Source organism: Pleurodeles waltl, chromosome 3_1 (genome assembly GCF_031143425.1).
Source record: "Pleurodeles waltl isolate 20211129_DDA chromosome 3_1, aPleWal1.hap1.20221129, whole genome shotgun sequence".
In the NCBI taxonomy this organism is placed as follows: domain Eukaryota; kingdom Metazoa; phylum Chordata; class Amphibia; order Caudata; family Salamandridae; genus Pleurodeles; species Pleurodeles waltl.
This window is the reverse complement of record NC_090440.1, coordinates 838,965,800-838,992,774: the sequence shown is the minus strand read 5'-3', so window position 1 is coordinate 838,992,774 and position 26,975 is coordinate 838,965,800. Positions and strand designations below refer to the sequence as shown.

The 26,975-nt window shown below is 44.0% G+C and overlaps 1 protein-coding gene across 1 annotated transcript in view; it reads right to left on the bottom strand.

The window, feature by feature from the left end:
* Window positions 1-1,163: 1,163 nt before the first annotated feature.
* HPS5 (HPS5 biogenesis of lysosomal organelles complex 2 subunit 2) overlaps window positions 1,164-26,975 on the bottom strand; it is a 422,510-nt gene continuing 396,698 nt past the window's right edge. The window contains exons 22-23 of the mRNA XM_069223753.1: window positions 9,277-9,562; window positions 1,164-2,923 (exon numbers count right to left, since the gene is read on the bottom strand). Of these exons, the coding sequence (XP_069079854.1) occupies window positions 2,872-2,923; window positions 9,277-9,562 (338 nt within the window). The 3' untranslated portion in view covers window positions 1,164-2,871. The remainder of the gene's footprint in view (window positions 2,924-9,276; window positions 9,563-26,975) is intronic.

Below are 26,975 nucleotides of genomic sequence, written 5' to 3'. Positions count from 1 at the left end.
CAGATGTAAGTGACCACTCCTCCCTCCACTCTAGCTCGGATGGCCCATCAGGATATGCAGGCTTCTCCCCCTTTGTCTCCCTGTCTAGAGGGGATTCACAAGCAGCCCAACTGTCAGTCTGCCCCAGACAAGGAATCCACAAACAGGCAGAGTCACAGAATGGTTTAAGCAGGAAAATGCCCACTTTCTAAAAGTGGCATTTTCAAACTGACAATTTAAAAACCAACTTTACCAAAAGATGTATTTTTAAATTGTGAGTTCAGAGACATCAAACTCCAAATTTCTCTCTGCTCCAAAAGGGAATCTCACAAAAACATATTTAAACCTATAGTTAACCTATGAGAGAGAGAGGCCTTGCAACAGTGAAAAGCAAACTCAGCAGTATTTCACTGTTAGGACATGTAAAACACATCAGTACATGTCCCACCTTTAACATACACTGCTCCCTGCCCATGGGGCTACCAAGGGCCTACCTTAGGGGTGCCTTACATGTATAAAAAAGGAATGTTTGGGCCTGGCAAGTGGGTACCCTTGTCAGGTCCAAGTGGCAGTTTAAAACTGCACACACAGGCACTGCAGTGGCAGGTCTGAGCCATGTTTACCGGGCTACTCGTGTGGGTGGCACAACCAGTACTGCAGGCCCACTAGTTGCATTTGATTTACATGCCCTGGGCACCTCTGGTGCACTTTACTAGAGACTTACTAGTAAATCAGATATGCCAATCATGGAAAAGCCAATGACACATATAATTTACACAGGAGCATTTGCATTTTAGCTCTGGTCAGCTCTGCCAGCAGAGGTAAAGTGTCCAGAGTACCAAAAATAGCAAAACAGAGTCCAGCACACAGTCAAAACATGGGAAGCAGAGGCAAAAAAAGACAGGGGAGACCACATCAAGAATGTCAGGTCTAAAAAATAGTTTACCTATAAACACTTGTACATCTTTATTTTGTCTACTCAATATGTCTTAATTCTTTGCTCCACATAAGACAGTTACTTTTAGATTGTTATTTTCTTGTGGGACTTCCAGTTTGTACATTGTTAGATTCATTGTTGGCCCACACCTAACAAATCCTTCTCAAGTTCCTCCATTATGTTCACCTCCATGCACACCACATTATGGCTATAAAGTAAGGAAGCCAACAGACACGGAGGCACAATATTGTAAATCGGTCATCAACTTTTATTTATGATATCACATACCCTCAATATGTAATAATACAACATTTGGTCAGTAGCACACTACACAGTTTTGTAACATAATATATTCAGATGCCAGTTTCAGCCACCAGTATGGCTTTGTTATTTGGTCCTCACAGTAGACCGGGGTGAAGACAATGCCTTATGATGAAAAAAGCCACATATCTGTCTCATGTCTCAGACACCCAAAAGCAAAAACAAATGAAAGTTCACACACAGCCTCACACATTTGCAAGCGATCATTCTACCACCTAAATTCCATAAGGAGCACAATTCTTCTCACATGGAAGAGGGTCTGGATCTCTCCTAGTCATAAGACTGAATTCCACAAGAGGGGGGAGGGCACACTGACACAACCCTTCTCTGTTATAGATATGGCTAGTGGATTAGAGCAAAACATCTTTGCTACAACAGCCAGGACCTCCAAACACCCGATGCCCGATATCTCCTTTACCCAGTCTCAGAGATTTACTGGAGATCACAGGGGAGAACTGGTACCCTTAGATGTGCAATCATTTCATAAGTAAAACAAGTTTGTGTTCTTAGATTGACACTGAGATGAATGTGCAGGGAATTCATTTTTAATGGGTTCTAGTCCTCCTTGTAGCAACCTCATATATATTTGGTTTGTAATAATATTTCTCAGCAGTGGTTCATCTGTAAAGATATTGCTCTGTAACAATTTTCTTCTGTTCATCTTTCGCTGCAGTGACATGCAGTTTAGTGTTAGGTAGCAGATCCACTACCTATGTATGCTTCAAGAGGATGAGACAGGATCTAATAAACTGGAATTAGCAGCAACAGCAGCAGATCCTGCAACATATGAAGGGCTATACCCACAATGAGGCCTGCACCAGAGATTTTTGCCTCAGTTTGTACTCTGTCTACTCTCTCCCAGAAGTTTGCCAATAATACTTAATTCTAACACTTTTGTAGCAGTTCATTTTTTCCCCATGTGTGTTTAATTTGTGTTTGATTTAGAAGTAAGAAATATTAAATAAACATTTGTTTTTCATGCCCAAGAAACAGTAGAGGCTCTCTCAATGTTTTTGACCTGGTTTATGTTATCTACCCAAACATCGAACACCATTTTTCAAAAGCATCATAATAGTATGTGTTCAGCAATACTGATAATTGTATTTATTTGTGAACAGACTTCTTGTTAGTTTCAAAATGGCTCATTGTGTTGTGCTAGGAGAACCATCTGTGTTAAGAAACAGGAAATATAAACATTAGGCAGAAAGGAAAAGTTCACAGAAAAGATAAAAAGCTAAACACACAATTTCACTAAAATATGAAAAATGGTATTTAAACAAATTACATTTGAACGTTCATAAATACAACTGCAAAGTAACTGCTGATGATTGTTAGTGCAATTTGAAACACTCCATAAATATTTTGCTTTAAGAAGACACCACAAACCTGAAAAGGAACAAATTGGGAGCACAAATAGTATAAATGAATAACTTGAAATTGAAAAATGGCTGTGGCTCATTTTATCAAAACACAGCTTTCTTTTAAATATTGCTGAAATACTACTGTTTGAGAATAAACATCACAAATGTTCATTTCAAGTGAGAGAGAGAAGGCAGCCCTTGAGTATAGCATAAACATACAATAATTATTTATCATAAAGTACTCCATGATCATCTTTAGTATTTCTGGGACTGTTAGGACCACAGGAATCTTTCACACTTTTCCAACATACACTGAATCATGGCTCTGTAAAGGAAAACAAGAACATTAGGCATGCAATATTTGTATTACACAGGTAAGTACATAAAATCTTGAAAAAGTCTTAAAATAAGAATTACCAAAACATGACTTGAACTCAAGTCACCCAATAAAACAGGATTCTAACATACGTTTTCTCACTTTCATACAGAGTGCATTTAACATATTTGCAAACAGAGAATATTTACTCAAAACTACATTAATATAATTGTTCAACTTAGGAGCATTTTGGAGAAATTGTTCCCACAATAATGAACATCAACAGTCAAGGGCTGTCACAAGCATAAACCTAGGGTCCCATGGTAACGATATTAATAGCCACAGCAAATAACTGGACAAAACCATATAGTGCTACCTGGTAATACTACGAGGGAACCAGTGTATTTTAGACACATAAAAAGACTGTTTGCTTTGGAAAACAATGTTCAGTACAGAAACAAATGGTTCATAATGTGAGCAAAGTGAAAACAATTCAACAAAAAACCTATATATAGTCAGTCAATGTTTTCCTTTCTTGAATTTCAATGTGGATGTTTGAAATGTGAAAGGATGAAGCAACAGCCCAGTGGAATAGTACAAAGAGGTGATAAGAAAGCGTGCGCAAAATATATAAAGTTAAAACAGTGAATCACTTCAATAATAACAAGGGATAGTTTACACTAATGTTTTGAGTTAGGTTCAACTTTAAATAAGTTACTTACCTTCGGTGACGCCTTATCTGGTAGAGCCTAAGGCCCTCATTATAACATCAGCGGTAAAAACCGCCTACCGCAGCGGCGACGGTGTTATGCCATTAATTGTGTTTGACCCCTGACTTTGTGTTTCACCTCTGCGCATATTAGTTGTTCAATGTTCACCAGTAGCACATTACATGTTGTATTCAGTTTAGCTGCCTATTGGCTTGAACGTGGCATTAGACATTACATTCTGTATTCCGTTTAGCTGCCTATTGGCTTTATCGTGGAGTTCGACATTGCAGTTGAGACATTGCAGATGAGCTGTGTTTTTCCACATGGTAGACCAAGCTGTTTTTCGTATTGTGTTCACACCGAACCTTAGCGTGATAAGAGAGCGTATATTTTGGTGTTTTCCTCTCTACTCAGCCTTGGGAAGGAGCGAGGTTTCGGAGACTTGGCCACTCTCCAGCTTGTTCTTTTCCGGCTGTGATTGGAGGAAAGGGCCTGTTAGCAGTTTTTTTCATTATAACACGGTGTCACTGGGCAGCAGTAAGGGGAATTTTCCAAGACAGGAGTCATCAACTTGCAGGCATGAGAAAGATGAAGGTCAGTGCCCTACGGTGATTAATTTAGACTTTTATTCTTTGCTTTGAAGTTATGCTATAATATAATCACATATATTTGCTGTGTACATTGCAATTGAGAAGAACCTTGCCTTTCATTGCTGTGACTACTTTTAAACGTGTGCTTCCAACCTACTAATCTTGTCTTTCAGGAACCTCATGGTGAAGTAATAATAAATGTCTTCTTTAGTGCATTCCAGAGAAGTTTTGTCAGCTCGGTCATAAGATAAGGAAAGCAAAACCGACGGTCGCCAAAAGACCATAATATGACCACAGCTGGATTTCCGCCACAAGAATGGCGGAAATCTGGCTGTGGCCATACTGGCGGTTGGTGGTAAGGTGGCGCTGCTACCACCAGCAGCGCCACGCCAGTAGACTGCTGCCAGCCGTATTATGGCAAATAATACGGCCTGGTGGTGTTCTGCTGGTGGGCGCTGCTGCGGGAAGCAGCGCCACGTCCCGTCTCCTACCGGAGGACCCCCTGGATCCGGTTAAGTCGGGTCTCCGACAGGGGAGAGGGTGTGGGGGGTGTTGTGTGTCTGTGGGGGTATGTGTGAATGTATGTGTGTGTGCGTGCATGAATGCAGGTGAGTCTTGAGTGTTGAATGAGTGTCTGCATGTACGGACATTTGAGCGCGTGTATGTTGTGAAATGTGAATGTGTGTATGTTTGGAAGTGTGTGTGATTGGATGTCCATAGGTGAAGATTCTTTAGAGAAAGAGTCCATGGCCCCGCCCCAAACTGCTTTTTGCAATACCCCGTCCTGTTTTTACCAATACCAATACAGCAATACCAGTGAGTTGTCTCTGAACACCTGCACCATCTTTCTCTTGATAGAGGGAAGAAAAGCCTTCAATGCTAGCTGGATCTTACAGAAACTTCAACAGGTTGATGCAGAGTCTGGATTTCGCCGGAGACCAGTTGCCTCTGATCTCCAGCTCTCCCAGATAGCTGCCCCATCCCAGGAGAGATGCGTCTGTCACTACTGTCAGATGTGGTTGGGGGAGGGATCTGCCGCTTATAGAATCACGGTTTGTTAACCACCACTGCACATCTTGCACAGTTCCCTCTGAGATCTGGACCTTTTTGGAGAGATTCCCCTGAGGCTGCACGTATTGTAATTTCAGGCCCCACTGCAGAGACCGCATGTGTCACCAGCAGGTTGAAGGGGGCCAGGAGTCCCAGAAGCCTCAGGGTCATTCTCACCAAAAATCCATGATAAAGGCTGAAACATTAGTATCATAGCCTAAATATCCTGTATTTGCTGCTGGGCAGGATAAGCCAGAAACTGCAGTGTCCAGAACAGCTCTGATGAAAAGGAGCATCTGAGAGAGAGTCAGGTGTGACTTCAGAACATTTATAGTGAACCCCAGCAAATGGGAAAGGATGTGGTGTAGCAGCCTGAGCTGCCGACTTCGGAGCTGTGGGAACCAGATTCGAGTCTTGGCGTTGGCTCAACATCCTGTGAATCGGGGAAAACCGCTTAATCTCCCTGTGCCTACAATTCAGCACCTTGAGACCCTCACTGGTGATTTGCAGCCCTTTACAAATCCTGGATTTATTTAATTATTTTGCAGGAAGTCAGTCGTACTCTGGAGGTGGGAGACGACAGCCTGGGGCGAGCCCACCTTCCACAGACAATGGTCGAGATCAGGGAAGACTGCAACCACTGATCTGCGCAAATGAGTTTCGACCACCGCCATCACCTTGGTGAACATCCGAAGGGGGTTGGTAAGGTCAAAGGGGAGCATGGTGGGCTGAAAGTGCTCAATGCCTACAGTGAACCACAAGTAACATCTGTGGGCAGTCAGGACGGGAATATGGAAATAAGCGCCATGCAAGTTCAACGCTACCATCCAGTCTCCTTGGTCCAGGGCAGAACCTGAGCCGGACTGAGTATCTTGAACTTCTCCTTCTTGAGGAAGAGATTGCGGGACCGAAGGTCTAGGATAGGGCGGAGGCCCTTGTCCTTTTTGGGTACCAGAAAGTAGAGGGAATAGCAACCATGACCTATTTCTGGCACAGGAACCCTCTGTATGGCTGCCTTGGCCAAGAGAGCTGTAACTTCCTCACGGAGAAGGAATAAGTAATTCTCCGTTATCCAATCTTAGGATGGTGGCATGGATAGAGGGGCAGTCTTGAATAGGAGGGAGTAGCCCCTTCGGACTATCTACAAATCCAACTTGTCTGATGTGATAGACTGCCAGCGGAGCAGGTGATGATGAATCCTGCCTCCGACTGGCCCTTGGTGGGGAGTCAGACAAGGATGGCTTAGAGGCTGCTGCAGAGAGAAGGGTGGTGAACCGGCGAAACCCCAGGCTACGTGATCCACAAGTTCGCTGGGCAGCATGCACGTCATGGTGGCTGGCTGGGAATGGACACTGTTGGAGGAGCCTTCCATGGACATGAAAGTGCTGAAAGGCAGACTTATGGGGATGAGGGGCTGCGTCGAGACTCAAGGACCTGGCCAATCCTTTTAGTGCTGGAGCGCAGAGCCTGCCTAGTCTCCGAAGAGACGGATGGCATCAAAGTAGCCTGGCTATCCCCTGAAAAGCCAGACGTCCTCAGCCAGGTGTGGGGCCTCAAGGCGACTGTCAACGAAGCCACTCTGCCTAGCAAGTCGGCTGTGTCCAGTCAGCAATGAATGGAGAACTTTGCTGCATCTCTCCCATCGGCAACTGCCTGAGAGAGTACAGCCTAGGCCTCCTCCGGGGCCACTGGTAGAATTTGTGCAACCGTATCCCACAGCGTGTGGACAAAAGGCATGCAGTGTTGACGGACCACAATGCTAGGCTGGTGGAAGTAAAAAAATCTTCCTCCCAAGTGTATCTAGTCTTTTGGATTCCCTATCTGGGGTTGTGGAAGGAATGCACCCTGGGAAATAGAAGCTTAGATAACCAAGCTCTTAGGGTTGGGGTGTCGCCTCAAAAAAACTTGGGTCTCCTGGAGCTGGGCAATGGCGGAGGGCAATTGCCCTGTTCACAGGAGGCCCTGTGCTAGCTTTGGAACAGGTAGCCAGTAGGACATCTGTGAGGTGCTCATTAAAAGGGAGCATGGGCTCTTAGAAGGAAGCTCCAGGTTGAAGCACCTCTGTCAGCAGGTTGGTCCTGAATGCCACCGAAGGCAGCTCAAGGTCCAGGACCTCAGTTGCTCTTTTCACCACCATAGAATATGAAGTTTTCTCCTCCGTACCCACGGTAGGGGAAGAAAGCATGCCAATATCTTGAGAAGTATCTAGTCAGCTGGTTTCACTCAAGTCTGTACGCCAGTCCATAGGGTCTTGGAGCTGGTACTCTAAAGGGTCCAGCGCCCCCCGCATTCCTCACCATAACTAAGCCCATTAGAAATTGGCTCAGAATCCAACAAATTAGGCAAGGCTCCTGTCGGCATTGTACGACACCATTAGTCTCTGTGTCGGAGTCGGGGATAAGAATGGGGATGGTGCTTCCCGGGAGTGGCGTCAGGGAAAGTCAGAGTGGTATGACCGACGTCGGTCCGGATCCAGGACTGGATCCATGGGTGCCCCTTGGTCGAAACCACCAGCGCGAATCCTGAAAGGGTCCCTTATGACTCTGCGTTGCCCACAGGTACTTCAGTGGTGTCAGATTTCCCGGGAAATGAGTCACATGGCTTCATAAAACTTTCAATTAGGCAGAGGTCGCTCGGGCTCCCAGAAAAATCGGAGAGGTGTGGAGACAGCCCAGGTACAGGTACGTAGTGCGAGGCCTAGAATGTAGACCCTCCCTCGTCTCGTTGGCCAATTGACGAGGAGAAGTCAAAGAAAGCTTTGACTTCTTAGACTTCTTCTTGTGCCCGGCTTGCCTGATCGCCCGAGGACTTCGAGTGGGACAATGATGGAGTACTCCGCGACGAAGCCAGGACCTTCCTCTCCACCGCGATCTCATCTTGAGCGGAGTCTATCGTGGCGCTGCCATCAGCTTAGGGAACCACTTTCTCAAAGCCTTCAGATGCATGGCCCAACACTCAGAGCACGACTCTGGGTCATGGTCACGCTTCAGGCACTGGAGACACACGAGGTGCGGATCACTCATGGACATCGCCCAATGACAGGAACCACAGGGCTTGAATCTGGTCTTCCTTAATGACATCCTCGATGCACCAGGAGTAGAAAACTCAAACCAATCTTCATCAAAAAGTCGAAAAAAGCCATTCAAAGTTGACTGAGGGGTAGCTCTCATCAGATCATCGCTATCTGGCGCTGAAAGAAAAGCACTGACACCAGCGCGGCACCTATATCGGAACCAAAATGTCATATCCAGTGCAGATGATGTCGACAACAGAAGCAGAGCCGATTAACGCCACCTAATAGCACGCAGGGGTACTGATCAGAAAATTCTCTAGATCCAGTCTGACGTCTGGGGGAAATTCAAAGGTAAGGAATCTGCAACTAGAAGTCTCTATCATATCAATATGAACAAGCTGTCAACATTTGGACTCCACAACCAAGATATGGAGTCTTCCTCACAGCAATAATCAATTAAAGTGGCCACCAATGCGGTTGAAACAGGGGACATTCTCTGATTAAATAGGTTCATAACAGTACAAAAGATTTAGCAATGAACAGAAATAAGAAATGAACACAGCAGTCAACAAATGAATCACACCAGCACCGCATCTGGGTGAGAACGGAGTCCCCAGTTGAATGAGCATCTGTATATATATATATATATATATAAAAAAAAAACACTAAGGAAAGCAAACACTGTCTTACACTCCAAGAGACTGACGCATAGCTTATATGTGTGCATAAAGTGAGCCCAAGTGCTAAAGAGTATGTGAGTATATGCAGGTCTTCCATGAGCATTTTAACATTTCTCAAAATAGATCTGAGATCTATAACGAAGATAAATATGAAAAAGTGGATCTCTGGCCAAACCTCACTAAAAAATGAAGCAGCAGATGAAAAAAAAAAAAGGAAAACAGTGAAAGTGTCTTGCACATTTGCACATGATCTTTGAACGAAACAAAGATAATTATTAAAACACATTAGGAGAAGGAAAATTGTAACAGTGAAAAATACCTTTGTCTTTTTTCGGCAACTCTTAAAATCTCAAATACATTTATAAGCCTTTCAGATAATTCTTCTGTGAATCCACATTCCTGAAGGAGAGGCATAGCATTATCTGGGCCAATAACTTTGGCAAGTAGAAGGGCAACATTTTCAACAGTGAAGCTATTGGGCCAATCACAGCTCCCATTGCTGACTGTATTTCCTTGTGGTATTCCCTGATGGAGATGATTACTACGACAAGTCTGCATACGGGATAATATAAATTTCCATTCATCCAGAGTTTCTGGAGTTAAACCTAGGAAGAAAATCGTGGTTGAATCATACTGTGCATTAAAAAAATCAAAGGAGTCATGAAGAAGCCAACATTAATAAATAACAGGTTTTTAATATCGGACGCAATGACACCACACTGTGATGAATTATTTCTCAAATTTAAACATGCACACCCAAAGAAATATAGTGATTTTGTTTTTATTCTTTAGATTTTGTGCTTCCATCACTTTAAATTAACATAAAATTACATTTACCTGACATGCTGTGTCCCTGGGTTCTGCATTTGCTTCTACAATCCTAAAGTATTACTTTTCTGCAAATAAACAAGGTCATTGAAAATAATTCCAAACTAGAAGCCACTACAGCATCATGTAACACAGTACAATGGCTTCATGGAATCCCTTTCAACTATGACAAAAATAACTGGAAACTAGACTTGCAGTGTGCAGTATGAAAATCACAGTTATGAAAATCTGACTCATTTTGGACTACGTACTTTATGAATTTCAGAAAAATACACCTTCTGGTGAAGCTTTCAGTGCAGAAGAAAAGAAGATTTGCAGAATTATTCCACTGGGCTTGTCACAGTTTGTCCTCTACTTGTGGTCACTGACAATCCTTCCATAATTAGCAAAAACAGCCTACTGGGTATTCGCTCACAATAGTGCTTAAACAATATCTGAATTAACTTCCAGGTAGCTGCTCTGCAAATACCTGCAACACAAACTTTGCTCATAAGAAGCAGACGCTGTTTTTCCCATAACCCACTCCTCCTGAATGGAACAGGACTTAAATTTACGTGGTGAGGGTCTGTTTGATTTTTAATGGCATTTAGTAATGCAGAAGACTAACCATCTACCTATGGTTTGATTTGTGAATGGCATAAAACTACAGACATCCCTACAAATGTTTAGTTAGTGTAAGAACTTCCATACTGCAAAGGACTTTTGACAAACAATGCGTTTAAATGTTTTTTCCACAGCACGCTTGGATTTTCCATGCATCGTCCTGGACATCAATTTGTCATCAAACCCTGCACCGCAGTAAGGAACCAAGGCTGTGTGGGTTTATCATCGACCAAAAGAGGAAAGGGACAGGGGAACTGTCTGTGAAAAGGATCAGGCACGTATGGTTTTAACTGAGACACATGGAATACAAGATGTATCATCCACGTCTGAGGTAAACGGGGACGGAAGGACACTGGATTTATTACTTGGAGAATCTTGAATGGTCCATTGTAACGAGGTTTGAATTTATTTTGGGACATAAGGAGAGGCACAAATTTAGAGGAAGGCCATACTTTATCCTGTACTTGATATAGCAGTGCAACACGCCGTCTAGTGTCAGAGGTCCTTTTCATGTGTTTTTTTGCGGCTATGAGGTTGGAATGTATGATCCGCTGGATATTATGGAGTCGTCAAGCAAATTAAGTAACTGCAGGAACTACAGGTGATTCTCGGATAACCGTTGGGAAGGCCTTAGGATGATAGCCATATGTACAAAAGAAAGGAGTGGCTCTTGATGCACTATGCACTGCATCATTGTATGAGAATTCGGCCAATGGTAGATACATGGTCAAGTTACTCTGTGTAGCATTACAAAAGCAGCGTAGATATTGTTAGACTCCTTGATTCAGGCGTTCTGTTTGTCCATTGGTTTGGTGGTGGAACCCAGATGATAAAGCGACTTCAATATGCAGGATCCTACAAAAATGCTTCCAAAAACGAGAAAAATATTGAGGGCCACAATCAGAGATAACAACCTGAGGGAGGCCATGAAGACGAAGGATTTCCTGTATGAATTTATGACTCAGCTCCTTAGAAGTGGGTAACTTCTTTAGTGCTGTGAAAAAAAGCCATTTTAGAAACAGAATCCACTGTTACCATTATTACATGGTTCCCAGTGGAGGATGGTAAGGAGCACAGGAAGTCAGTGGACACAGTATGACAAGGGGCAGGAGGAACAGGTAAAGGTTGAAACAGTATTGCTGGTTTGGTACGTGGTATCTTTGTTTGTGCGCACACAGGACTAGAAGCAACACAGGTTTCGGTATCCTCTTTGATAGTGGGCCACCAGAAGGAATGAAGAAGTAGTTCTTGAGTTGTCTTGACTCCACAAAGGCCAGCAATAGGTAAGTCATGACACATCTGTAATGCTTCAGTTTGAACCTTCATGGTAGGGAGGAACAATACGTCTTTATGATAGTAATATCCCTTAGCCATACATAGTTGAGGATTCAAGGCATTCCATTCCTCTTGTGAGATGAACGCATAGTCCAATTTCACTCTCTCAAGGAAGGACTGTACAACCCCAATAATTCGATGTGGTTCTATGATAATCAGTAAAGGAAGAGTGGCACTTTCAGGATGATGACGTGATAAGGCATCTTCCACTATGTTCTGAGGCCCAGGTATGTAGGTAATAAAGTCGAATTGACTAAAAAAGAAGGACCACCGGGCTTGACAACTGTTTTGGCATTGAAAATTGCGAAGACACTGCAGATTCTGATGATCTGTTCTGACATCAAAGGTTTCTCTGGTGCCCATTAAATACTGTCTCCATTCACTACAGGCCGTTTTCAGGGCAAGTAGTTCTCGTTCCAATATAGAGTAATTGCGTTCTGAATCTGTTAGAACATGTGACAAATAGAAGACAGGATGTTCTAATCCATCGTCGTCTTGTCCTTGAAATAGAACAGCTCCTATTGCTCTGTCTGACACATCTGTTACTACTATAAATATTCTTGCAGTATCAGGATGCCGTAGAATCAGAGCTTGTGTAAAGGCATGTTTAAGATCATAAATAAGATGTTTCCAGGGTCTTTGTCCAGCAGAACCCTCTCTGTAGACTTTCTTTCTTAAGAGTCTTAGTAATGTGACTTGCCTGTTGAACGAAGTTTGCTAAGAATTGTTGATAGAAATTGGCCAAACCTAAGAAGCATTGGGTCTTTTTTTTATAGAGGAAGGAGATGGGCAGTGCAGGATAGGTTGGATCCATAGCAATACCGGTCTGGTTAATATCATAACCAAGGTACTTCACCTCGGTGTTGTCGAATTCACATTTTTTTGGTGTGCAATACAACTGGTGCTGTCTGAATCTTTCCAGGACTTGAGCTACATGTGTTGTATGTTGTTCTGGGTGGGTGGAATACACTAGGATGTCATCTAGGTATATAACAACGATTTGGTTTAGGCGATCAGAAAACACAAAGTCCATGAACCTCTCAAAAATATATGGAGCATTAGTTAAGCCAAAGGGCTTAGTATTCAAAATGAGCCAAGGGAGTTTGAAAGGCAGTTTTCCACTCATCTCCCTTCTTGATTCGTAGGAGATGACAGGCTCCCCTGAGATCCAATCTGGTGAACATTTGAGCTCCCCAACAGCTTCCAAGATGTCTTTGATAAGGGGTAAGGGATACCTGTACTTTATGGTGACTTTATTTAGCCCACGAAAGTCTATGCAGGGGCTGAGATCCTTCATCTTCTTTGGTACGAAAAAAAGAGGAGCCACAGCAGGTGAGGAGGGAGTAATCAGTCCACTTTTTAAGTTTTCCTCTAGATATTCCTTAAGCGTCTCTTTTTCTGGTTCAGAGAGTGCATACATTCTCCCAAAAAGGACTACCGCCAGGGATCCAAAGGAATGGCACAGTCATATTCTCTATGCCGCAGCAAAACTGGCCTCACGGGTTTCTGAAAGACGTCTCCATATTCGAGGTAATGGCTAGGTACCCCTTGCACTGTGTCAATAAAACAGCCCACCTCCTTATTCATTACCATCATGCTCTTTGGAGACCAATAGGTTTCAGATGGGTAGCAATTATGTTGACAAAAATGTGACAAGAGAGATATTGTTCTTGTTTCCCAATTAATATAGGGATTATGCTGTGTCAGCCAGGGTATACCTAATATTATCATATGATTAGGTGAAAAAATCAAGTTAAAGGTAATATATTCTTGATGTTTCCCTAACCGTAGACATAAGGTGGGAGTAGTGTCCGTAACCGGTCCTGAAGAAAGAGGGGGAACCATCAACCGTATGAACCTGCTCTGGTGTTTCCTTAGGTATACAAGGAATTCCCTTCATCTTATCCCATGTCTCGTCAAGATATATTCCACTAGCACCACAGTCCAGCAATGCTAATACACTTTCTTCCCTGCTATCCGTTAACTGCAACATGACAGGCAAAAGAAAGAGTGCTGTTGTGTTTTCTTTGGACGAACATATAGAATGTATCTCAGGATATCCTGTCCCCTCCCTCTCACAGAGGATGGAAGTTGGTGTCTCCCGTTGACTTTGAAGGACGAGTGGGACAGGCATGAATCAAATGACCAGAATTGTCACAGTGAAGGCATAGACATTTCCGTCATCAATTTTCATGTTCGGTTTCAGTTAACGGTCCACGGGCCTCGCCTATTTGCATGGGTTCATCTTCCAAAGACGCTCGGGCCTCAGAACGATTCTCTTCTGGAGGATGAACAACTGTACGTGTGTTTCCCCTCTGTGATTGAACACAACCTTTTAGTTTCTCCAATCAACGTTCATGAAGGGGGTATTCTATGGATAATGCTAGGTCCATCAGTCCTTTCATATTGTCCATTCGAGCAGAATGCACTAGTTCGTCCTTATATATAATAATATAGAACACCTTGGTCACCCTGCTGAATATTACACAAGGCTTCTTCTGCAGAAGACCCCAGCCCAGGTCGCTCAAACATTTGTTTGAAGGCATCAACAATTGTGGTATAGGTATACAGTCGAGGATTATCTGTGGCTACCAAAGGAGTCGCCCAAGCTGGACCAGACAAGGCGCTGATTAGATATCCCACTTTGGTCTTATCCTGAGTGAATTGAGAAGGTCGGAATGCAAAATAAACCGTCAAAGAGTCAAGGAATTCTCTTAACTTATTAGGATCCCCGGAGAAACATGGTGTAGTAGCAGTGACGGTTGGAACGTCTGTGGTTCTAGAGACTAAGGCTAGTCGTAAAGCTGCATTTTCAGCACGTAGCTGTTGCCTGGGCTTGTTGTTGTACTGTACGGATTAGCGGCTGAGCCATCTCCACAATGTCTTTTGCTGAATCTTCCATAGTCTTGGAACAAAAATGGGTTCTTTGGCGTTGCGATCTGTCACGTTCTGCCCTTCGCTTAACGCTCTGGCCAGACGAAGCTGAAGTGCGACCTTGGTGCCTGGACGTTCTGGTCTGGCTGAGATGGGGCGACCCATATCCGGTAGCCACGGTGCTGCTGGCAAGAAAGTCCATACCCTCCAGAAGGAGACCCAGAGGAAAAACCCCAAAAGGGAAAAAAACTCTTTTGCAGGAACTCCCATAACATGAAATAAGTGGACGTCAGGATAACAGGGCTTCAAGAGCTGGAACTCCAAAGCTGCAGGAAAATTAAGTAGGAAAAGACTCTCCACAAGAATAGCACACAGGAATGAGGACCACCACCAAAAGGAAGTGTTGCAACGCAAGGAAAACAAAAATCTGGCTCCTGATATACCAATGCACAGGAAGTGACATGCGAAGAAAGAAAAATGCCATCTTAGATTGGGAATACTCTAAAGGAAAGACTGGAGAAAAGGCAAAATCTTGGAAAAGGAAAGAAAAAAGGAAACCGGTTCATGCAGGGAAGAGAACAGGATCCTGGGAAGAAGAAACAAGGCCCGAAAGAAGAACAGGAAGAAAGAGCCCCAAGACCAAGACACAAGGTAAGTAGCAAAGAATGGGGGTAGGGTGGGCAGAGAGCCTCGTGGCAATCACTCATGCCACACGTTGAAACCGGTGAGGCCCGAAGCCCAATCCTGGGCTCACCAACCTCGCTGCGGGCAACAAAATGTACTGCGGCCGAGGAGATGGCCCGCAGTGAACCCGGCGGCCCGTAAAAGAGAATGAGAAAAACACTTGTAGGCAAAGTTTTTGATGGCCCTGACACTTGTGGTAAGAAAGGAAAGTCCTTCCAGCAGAGTCAGGGAGCAGCAGGCAGCAGGGAAACAAGCATCAGGGCAACAAGCAGGAGAGCAGTCCTTCCAGAAAAGCAGTCCAGATGAGTCCTTTGGACAGCACTGCAGTCCTTCCGACAGAGTCCAGTTGTAGTTCCAAAAGTGTCTGATTTTAGGGGGTCACAAACCCAGTATAGATACCCAAATTTGCCTCTGAAGTGGAGGAGACGCCAAAGGTTGGTTTTGAAGTGCACCAGTTTCCCTTTCGACCCAGTCCCGTCTGCCAGGAGATCTGTGGGGGGCTATCAGTCCTTTGTGAGGGGTCAAGCCACTAGCCTTTGAAGTCTAAGTGACAGCCCCTCCACCCTTGATGCCCATGAAGACTCATTAGTATGCAGATGAACCTAGATGCAACTCAGGGCCTGATTACAACTTTGGCAGAGGGGGTTAATCCGTCCCAAATGTGACGGATATCCTGCCCGCCGTATTACGAGTTCCATAGGATATCATGGACTCGTAATACGGCGGGTGGGATATCCGTCACATTTGGGACGGATTAACCCCCTCTGCCAAAGTTGTAATCAGGCCCTGAGTGTCCTGTGTTTATGGCTGTCTGGGTGGAATGCACAAGAGGAGCTGCTGACCAGCTCAGACCAGAAGTGGACTGGAGACAGGCTGTAGGGCACAGAGAGCAGTAAGTGCAAAGAAATGCCAACTTTCTAAAAGTGTAATTTCTAAAACAGTAATGTTAAATCCAACTTCACAGTAAGCAGGATTTCTCACTACCATTTCAACCATATCAAACAAGACAATGCCACTCCTTTCGGATCAGAACTACCACTTAAAAGTATATATGGGAATTGCCTATGCTGAAAGTAAGTACACTGTTCCAGGATGAGTTGTCACAGGGGACGAAAAATAGACTGCAATCAAGAATTTGTAGGAGTGCCCTCAAGCATCACATTAGGATGCTAGGCATCATCATCGGGCTGACTCCTCGCCAGACTGGCACTGCAATATCTGACGGGCCAACATCCGTAAGATGGAGGTTCTTCAACCCGGAAGATGTTTAATAAATCAAGAAAAATCTGCAGCACATGCTGGCAGAGGAGAGACAGGAGAGAGAGAGATATAAAATTGGCTCTGAACACCTCATACTTAGTTTTAATACTTTCAATAAGGGTCAGGTCAAGATTAAAAACACAAATGGGAGTATTCAGGAAAATAATGCTACCAATACTCCTTCAAAACTAGAGAGGAGAAAAAATTGTTTGCTCCTAACACTTGGTCTCTCCTCTGCCAGCATGTGCTACAAATACTCCTACAAATTCTTGATTGCAGTCTATTTTTCGTCCCCTGTGACAACTCATCCTGGAACAGTGTACTTACTTTGATTATAGGTTCATGTATAGGGAGACAGTACACTGGACCATTAATCTCCCAGTCCCTCTTGTGTTTAGAAATTCCCTATGCTGGCCTATGAGAGGAGCAGGCTTCACAATAGTGAAAAATGACTTTGTGTGCTTTTCACTAACAGGACATGTAAAACCTACAAGTACATGTCCTGCCGTTTACTTACATAGCACCCTACCCTATGAGCTACCTTGGGCATACCTTAGGGGTGACTTATATGTAATAAAAGGGGAGTTTAAGGCTTGGCAAGTAGTTTTAAACGCCATGTCGAAGTGACAGTGAAACTGCACACAGGCCTTGCAGAGGCAGGCCTGAGACATAGTTAAGGGGCTACTCATGCGGGAGGCACAATCAGTGCTGCAGGTCCACTAGTAGCATTTAATTGACAGGCCCTGGGCTTATCTAGTGCACTTTATTAGGGACTTCTAGGTAAATTAAATATGGTAATTGGGTAGGAGCCAATGTAATCATGTTTAAAAGGAGAGAGCACAAGCACTTTAGCACTGATCAGAAGTAGTAAACTGTGCAGTGTCCTAAAACTAGCAACAACTAGATCAGAAAAATGGAGGCAGGAAGGCAAAAAGTTGGGGGAAGACCACCCTAAGGCTGTCAGATCTAACAGTATGGAAATAAACGTCCTGCAGAAATCTAGAAACCACGCAGTCTCCTTGTTAAAGATAAGATAAGATCTAATGCAGAACTAACATGCAGACCTTCTTGCTTTTGACCTATTTAATGCCACATTTCAGATCTAGGATGACATGCTGGCTAATCTTGAACTCTTCTTTACTGAGTAGCAGCAGTGGTGGTGAATGCTCTTGTTTTTTGTGCTTAGGAACCCTCTCTACTGCCATATTGCAAAGATGAATTTGAATCTCCTGCCCCAGATATTTCAGGTCCAAGGGTCCGAACATCTAGGAGTACAGGGTGTAGAAGGTGAGTCGTTCATGGAGGTATGCTGGTCCGGCGTTGTGGAGTGCTTCGTGGGCATTCGTTGTTGCAGAAGTAGTCTTTGCTTTTTCCAAAAAACAATGTGGTAGCACTGGTGTCTTCTCCTATAATGCTTAAACTGGACTTTGGCATACTTTTTTCTTTTCTCAAACCAAACAAATTTCAAAGTTTCAGACTCTATACTGGAGTTGGATCTCAGTCTCTAAGAGTCAAACAATACAGATGACCACAAAATGGAATGTCTGCTGGTTTGAGGAGTAAGAGTTGTAAGCCTCAACCAAGAGGAGTGACTCATCAAAAGACCATGACAGAGTCCAGAGTCCAGCCAAATCAGGGGAATCTATAACTATACTAATAGCTTGGTTCAAGGTGAACATTCTTTCCTTTAAAACTGAAATGTCTTCTTCCTCTCTTGGCAACATCTCAATAAAGCAATTTAAGAAGTTCCTGAATTCTATGATTCATCAGCCCAGCAGAACAGCTGAAAGTGTAGCTCTCATGGAGATAGCCAAAGCAGTCAGACCTTCTTCGCAACTTCTTCCTCTCTTGGCAACATCTCAATAAAGCAATTTAAGAAGTTCCAGAATTCTATGATTTATCAGCCCAGCAGAACAGCTGAATGTGTAGCTCTCATGGAGATAGCCAAAGCAGTCAGACCTTCTTCCCAACTGCATCCCTTTTTCTTACTTTCACAGGACAGCTCGGAGGCTTCCTGATGGATTGGGTATATACATTTCTTGGACCAGTAACATTTGAGCCCAGAGATTCCTCAAAAAATGTTTAAGATAGCAGGATTCTATAGACAGATCCAAAAGGAACAAATGATGGACGAAATGCAGAACAAATCAAACATTTACCCACCCCCCCCCAGTCACGGATCTAGGTTTAATCCATCAGTTTATTTGCTCGCTATGCCATTCCAGTTTGGACCCAGCCATATGCAAATCAGTCTTGACCCCGTTACCCATGGGGAACAGTCCAGCCCGAACTGCCAGGCCAGGCAGCTAAATGTACAATTGAAAATGTTAACATGTACTGTTAAGGTCAAGGAATTTGGAATTGGAGGCAAAAAATTAAATTAGTATCCTCAAATTTAATTGTGGTAGCAGTGCAGGTGCATCAAACAGAATACAGTACAGATGATGGCTGGCTGCAATTGAAGTAAGAAAAGCCCCAAACTTTCTATTAATTTCTTTAAATTATTTTATTTTTTTGCAAACTAAATAAAATGTGTTTTCATTTGTGTATGTGTTTGATGAAATGCTTGTTTCTGCATTTTTTGTATACTGTTTCGTGGTTCAGATCATCGGTAATGTATAGGCCTGGGTAACAGGCTTCCAGTAATGGCTCAGGGGGAAAGGAGGAAAGGGGGGAAGGGAGGAGGTGGGGAGGTCAGCGGAGTACAAAAATGATTCAGTGGGCGTGCCTGGATTCCAATAACGATAAAGTAGTGGTCCACAGAAGACAAAAGGCTGGGAACCAGTGGTATGATGTATAGAATGGATATACTGTTGACAAACAAGTAGCACAATTTCCTGATGACTGTACCTTTGATCCTGGCAAACTAAGATATTTGCATGATTTTCTGCCTCACCCAGGGAAAATTAATTATTATTATTTGTGGTTTAATTAAGCTTCACAAGCATACCATATAAGGGATAGAGTACCCCCAGCATACATTATAATGATATTTCACGTAACAGAGGAGACCTATAACCAGATAGAGGAACAAGGTCAAAGGTCAAAGGTCAAATTCCTGGAACAAGGATATGGAACTTCAATATGGCCGGAAGTCTTCCAGAAAAAGAAAGCAGGTACAATAACCACAAAAACTGTTGAATGATGCTATTCCTCATTTTAATGTACCAGAATCCATAGACTTGGACACCAGGCCCAATTTGTGCCCCAGGATTTCAACTATGTACTCAGATGTTTGGGGATTTCCTAGAGTCTGCACATTCCTTATCACTGCCAATCCTCTGGAATGGTGAAAACAAATGAATGGACAGCTAAAGAATAAACTGCCAAAAATCTGTCAGGAGACAGGACTCAACTGGCCAAAGGATCTACCTCTAGTCTTGATGCATTTAGACCCAGTAAAAAGCATGGCCTAACACCATACAAAATACTCTTTGGGAGACAGTTTTCACACTCTGAGCAATTTTAGACTGACCTATGTTTCCCTCGTGTGCAGGGAGAAGCCCGTGATGCAGTATTGCTGAAAGATGGGGACAGCTTTGACAATATATATTGACTTTCCTTAAACTGCCCAAACTCTCCCTCTTGCAGTTCCAGTGCATGATCTGCTGCCGGGTGGCTGGGTCTCCATTACAGAGTTCTGGAGGATGAACTGTTTGAAACCAGGTGGAGCGAGCCATGTCAGATCCTACTGACTTTGTAAACTGCTGTCAAATTACAAGTGTGCCCAAATGACAAGGTCAAGCTGGTTTCGCGATGTAATCTTGTGTTTTATAAAACTTTTTGAAAACTATAATCAAGAAGGATTTGGTGAGAATGTATTGCTCTGGTAAGCTTGATATTTATCTGTGCTGCCCCCTTGTTACAAAGGCCAGCATTACCCCATGATCAAGGTACATGAGCAGCTCCCTAGGGCCTGAAGTCTTGAGAACTGCTGGATCTGTCAACATCTAACGAGACATCCAAGGGGCTGATAGTGCTGTATGCCACCATGGCGAAGATAGAGAACTATGCAGGAAGGACTGTGTAGCAAATATCTAATATCTCCTCGATGTGTGGTCAAGGGTTAGCTAAGTGACAGCCCTGTTGTACCCTGGTGTCCATTGTTCAGGCCCAGTTTTGTTTTGTTTAGTTTTGCACCTCCGGGGGCCTGGCTACACAGGATAGGTTTTCCAGTCTGTTTTCAGCACTATTTTCTGGGACTTAATACGAATGCGCTGTATCTGAGAACTGGGAGAAAGGCAGGTGTCAACCTGTGTGAGTTTGATAATACTACTGGAAGCTGTGATTTGAGGGGGAAGCAGCTGCAGAGTAGAAACTGGACCCTTGTGACTAGGTTAGGTCTACCTACTGATATCACACAGTGGATACCCAAGTAGTACCCACGTTTGTATGTGGCACCATCTATTCACCCATCTCTATTAATTTTTAAACATGGAAACATTCAGAAAATCGCACTTCTTGTGAGTGACTCTCAAAGCTTTCATTAATTCCAGGCCAACAGTTGAGCACATAGCATGGGGAGTTAAAAAGCACTCAGGATGAGATTTTCTTAAATTCAGGCATGTTAACATATTTATGGTATAATGCTAATATTTACCTATAAATGTCAATGTTTAATGGCACAAGAAATGCTATTCAGGGACTAAGGGTACAGGTGTCATGACCATCCAGAACAGAACGGCTCTGGACTTGCTAATACTGCAACAAAGAAGGGTGCGTGCTACAATAAATGAGATATGTTATTATGTTTATACGTCAAGAGACATAGAAACTGATGCATGTCAAATAAATGAAGTGTTCACAAAGGACGACTAGAAAAGCAAAAAGTGCATCCGTTTTTCTGTTGTCCTGGCTGCCAGCAGGATGGCTGGAGAAGATGATCAGAGTATCTATAGACATAGCCACCACAATTATCTTGTGATAGTGTCTATTCCACTCTTATTGTTCTTTATTGCAAGAGCTGTGCTGGTGAGGTTTAATGTACTCAATCATCTGCTATGACATGCCATGAATAGAGCAAGCAATGGCCTGTGTGCATCAAAGGCTGCAAGCAGAAAAACCTGAAAAGTGAGAGATATATGATCCATTATCAATAAATACAGAGTGGGAAACATAAGGAGAAGAGGCTCCTCTGGCTCATAGGGGGTGAGGGAAAATTGAAAGAAAAATGAAACCAGCTAAGGAAGAAACCTTTGTTGACCTAATGAACTTTGCCTGGTGTCTGTTTCTGTGCAGCTATTTGTATGGTTGTGCAAATGCAAGAGCTGATCGTTAATGAATGATTGCTTTTTTGTGTTCTTTGTAGTAGTTTAGTCCAAGGACAGGAAAGGCTGGAATCATCTCTGGAAATAAACTTCTGGGAGTTGCTGAAGTATACGGAGCTTCTCTTTCTTTACTTTTATATGCACAATTTGTAGGAGCTATTGTGTAAGCTGTTTTCCTTTAAACATTCCTGCCAACTATGTGTAATCTGCAAAAAGAACAAGTTACTTACCTTTGGTAATGTTCTTTCTGGAAGAGTCTATCTAATCACAGACTCCTCACCTTTTGAATATTCAACAGGTGTTAGACTGGCTCTGGAAACTTGAGCAATGGCTCTGTGCATCAGTAGGTGGCGCCGTTACATTCTGAAAATCACATGCAAACACCCATTTGGCACCACTCCTGTGCACTGTCAGTTGCTTTTGAGGTTGTCGGCACCCACCAGACACAGACCCAACAGCAAATTGGCTTTGACCAGTGTGGAGATTCCTAGACTAATTTACAGAACGGGAAGGATGGGAGAGTTGGTGAGGAATCGACAATTATACAAGGTCTCTACAAGAAAGAGCGTTACCGAAAGTTAGTAACTTGTTCTTTTGATAGATACTTCTAACCACAGATTTCTCACCTTGTGGTAGCAGCTTTGGCACTTGTGGAATGAGCTTGCAGTCCTTCCAGAGACCGATTTTTAGCCAACGTATAGCAGATTATTTTAAAATTGTTTTGATTATTATTACTGTAACAAAACGATATAACTGTTATAGCTGTAGCAGCAGTACACTCAATATGCACCCCCGGACTGCACTGTTTCTGAAAAAGCTTGACAAGGTCGTATCCCCTTACCCACAACTGTTGCCCCCTAGATTGACAGATGGATATCAGTGCAAATCTTGGTCACAAAGCATGGCTTCCATGCCCATATTCTCCCCCTGAGATTCATGGAAGGTGAAAGTGGTACTTCTAGGGTCCCCATATCTTGGTGTATTTGTTTGGACAGCATCTTGATCTATAAACCACACCAATGCCAGTTGCACAGTGGTCCACTTCCTTTAGCCAATCCTGGGCTGGAGGGGGGCACCTTAGATTTCCAGTATTTAGCTATGTCCCGCTTGGCTGATACGCATCCGATACTCACTAGGATGCGTTGTTCTAGAGACTCACTCCCATCACAGGAATGCTCTTAGGATTGTCATTGTGGGGTCTCACCCTATTGGAATACCAATTACGTCTTCCAATATAGACAGTATTCTGTTCAACTATGTGTGTATGACCTTACATTTCTACATGGTATAGATCCAGTTGGCTTCGGGACTTCCCCAACTAAGGCATTCAGGGCCATTTCCATCTTCCATAGTCTATGGAGTGCGTAGTATGCTCTATGGAGGGATTTAAATTGGAGAAATCTTAGTCACACTGGAATCACTAACTGCTTGGTTGCCATTTTGGTGTCTACCCAGACTTCCTCATCCACTTCTCCAATATCAGTGACCCAGCATTATTGCAAGAGTGCCAGGGAATCAGGAGCATTGAATAGTGGGGTCTCATACAGTATCGCTATGCCCTTTTACCCGATTTTCCTCATAGTGAGTTTAGATTCCAATTGTGGGTTAGGATCTCTCTGTAGGTGTTATAGGCAGTGCCTCAGTTGTAAGTATAGGAAAAACTGGGATCAGTGCAGGTCGTATCCTGTACTAAGTTGCTCAAATGATGGCATGTGCCTGTGTGTTCTCACATCCTGCATCTTGGAAATACACCTTTAAATGTGCTGCAGGTCTTAGTCAGTTTCCCAGCCATAAGGTGGTTCCCTGAGTGGTGATCTTATCCCACCCCATCCAGTTTAGAGCTTTGGACCAGCATTCAATAGGTCTAACTGTAACCAGTGACACCCATGGAGGGACCCTGGTGCCTAGAGCTATGACCAAGGGTGAGAGCCAGAATTTCAGCTACTTCCAAGCGAGGGGGAGCCCCACCAGACATAGCTATCGATCTCGGTTTGTAACTTGGTGAACCATTTGGGTGGTATTTTGTATGGATCGTTCTTAGGTGTATAGCAGCTGGGGAAGCGCAGTTATTTTAAGTAGAGCAATATGTCCCAGAAGATTTAGGGTGAGCGAGCTCCAACATGCATACGGTTTCTGACATTATGCTTGATTCGCTGACACCTGCACCCCCAAGTAAGTGAAAGGATTTCATATATATATATTTTCTGATGTACCCCAGTTCACCTAGACTCCTGACTCATCACTGTATGCCTGAATCATATGAATATGCCGGGGACTCAAGACCTCAGGTCTGTGAATGAATTGGACTTCAGAGTATCTGTATGGTTCCCCAGAGGAGGGGTTCCGCCAACAGGATCAATTGTGATTTACTCCAGTTTACCCAGAGGCCTGACGCATCACTGAATGCCTGTAACATATGAATGAGCCGGGGAATTGAGACCTCAGGTCTCTGAATGAACATTAGGCGATCATACGCATATATTGAGATACAGTCCTCTGAGCCATCTGCCCATCTCAGTCCCCAGAGTAGATCGTTGTGCCTGATCCATTGGGCCAATGGTTCAACTATTACAGCAAAGAGGTAGGGAGGCAACCTTGTCTGGTACCCATCTGAATCCAGAACTTTCAAGACAGTGCTCCATTGACTCTCACTCTTGACCAAGGGTTGCTGTGTAGTAGTTTAATGCATTTGCAGAAGTAGACTCCAAAATTCCTGCATTTGAGAACTGTTAGGAGGAAGGGCCACTCAACTAAGTCAAATGCCTTTTCAAAGTCTAGCTGGTGTATGAGGGTTGGTTGAGAATGTTTGTGTGCTCACACTAGTTGACTGTGGAGTTGTCTAATACAGTGTCTTGTTCCCCTGGCCAGCATTTAGCCATTTTGAGCCTTGGTGATCATGGAGCATATTACCGTCCCTAGCTGTGTGGCTAATGTGTTTGCCAATATTTTGGCCTTGACATTGATCAATGAGATGGGCATATAAGAGTCCATCAGAGTTTGTATGGTTTGGGAATCACTACCACTGTGGCTCTACATATATCAGGGGGAGTGGCGATGAGGATCCGGCTCAAAGGGCTTCTTTAACAAACTCTAACATCTGGGGGAGTCACAGCAGAAGCGAATTTCTGGTAGAATTCTACCATGGAATCTACTGGGTCCCGGGGCCTTTCCAGTGGGCATGCTCTGTGCTGCAAAGATTAGTTTCTCTACTGTAAGGGGGTGGTCCAGGGCCCTCAGCGGAGAGCTTGGGGACAATCAAGTCCCGTACGATAGGGAGTTGGGACTCTGGTGCAGTTGGCGGACCTGATCGGAGGAGAGATTCATAGTATTCTGCAAAGGCCTTGGGTTACCCCTTGGGCTTAATGGATCATCTTGCCATTACCACTCTTGGAATAGGCACCAGTTTGGAGCCAGCTTCTTTGGCGTCTAGCCAATGGATGAGTTTCCCCAATTTGTCACCAAACTCGAAAAATGAAATGCTGCATTACCTCCTATGCCACTCATGTGCTATTAGTTTTTATTGTAGGCCTAGTGGAACAGCCTCCAGTTGCTGCTGTCCCTCAGAGACTATCATACCCCTTTTCACCACTTCCATGGATTCCCAGAGGTGTTAAGTTTGGTGTATTCTGTAATACTTTCACCAATGTGTATGCAGAAGTCCATCTTTCAGCCACCCAGGGTTGAGAAGCCACTGCCTACTCAGGCCAACTCCCCACCCCCTAGAAAACTGTGGCAACTGGAGAATAATCCGACACCACTCATGGGAGGACTGTTATCTCCTGAAGCCTGAACAGTACTGCCATCGGGACGAATATGTAGTTCAGCCTAAAGTAAGAGGTATGAGAGTATGAAAAGTATATATATATTCTCTGGTGTCAGGGTGTAGGTGTCTCCATAGATCTTGTGGCCCTAGTGAGTCTGCTCAGGTGCAGAGTGCCACTACATTCCCGGTGGTAACTGTGTCTTTGGTATCTAGCGATGCTTGCAGTATGTTGCTTAAGTCCCCCAATTATGGTACACCCATCTGGGGATGCAGCTATTACCATTGTGAGGTGTGCCAGAGTTTGAGCTTACAGAGCTGGGGTGGAGGGATGGGGGACATAAACGTTAAAGACTGACCAGGCTCTCTCCTAAATTATGCCAGTGATCTGGATAAAACATCCCACGGCGATCTGCTTTTGTGTCAGCTACCATCAGTGACAATTTTCTATTGAATACGTCTCCTACTTCGTTGGACCCTCTGGTGAAGACTGTGCGGTATACCATGTTAGATCCAAAGCAGCCCAAGAAACAACAGTATTGCCCAGAAGATGTGTTTCCTGGAGGAAGAGCACTGCAGGTTGTAAGGCTTTGGCCCGACCCAGTACCAACCCCTCCTTACCCTATTATGTAGTCAGCTGACATTCCATGTAAGTTTTTGGATGCCGATTTGCTTCACTGAAGCCAATCCCACACTGATTCCGGGGTGTAGAAAAAGCACTGGCCCTGAAACAGGACCTTTAATCGTGCTGGATACAGTAGCATGTATTGTAACTGAAGGCTGTGTATTTTTTGTTTCAACCCAAAGAAACGACTTATGTTGAAGTTGTACTTTGTTGATATAGTCCCGGAATATTGTGACTTTCACCGTGGCACAATGCAGGTCTGTGTGTTGCCTCATTTGCCAGAGGACTGCATCCCTACCTTCCTATCAGCACTCTGATGATGAGGAGCCCCCAGAGGGACTTTAGGGGCCTGTGCCCTGTGGGCCCTCTTGAGGATGAAACAGGGCGACAGATCCTACGATGCAACTCAGGATCTAATCCAGTCAGTGAGGTAGGCCTCCAGCCGATAGCCCTCTGTGCCCTCCGGCAGGCCTACCAGTCACAAAGTCTGGCAGGAGCGACCCTCTCCATCTCAGAGATCTGTTAGTGTCTGTAGTGTTTTAAGTTCTTTGATCACTGGACGCAACTTGTCCTCTAGGTTCGTAAACCGTTGTTTAGCTTCGCTTGTACATGTGGAAAGGTTCGTCAGGTCTTGCTTGAGGCATGACAGTTACATGACCACCTCTCATATCTTCTCAGTGAGAACTTTGTGGGAATCCTTAATCACCTATAGGATAGTGTCTTGGGTAATTTAGTCCTCTGGGTGAGCCAAGCCTTCTGGTTCTGGTATCCCACCACAGCCT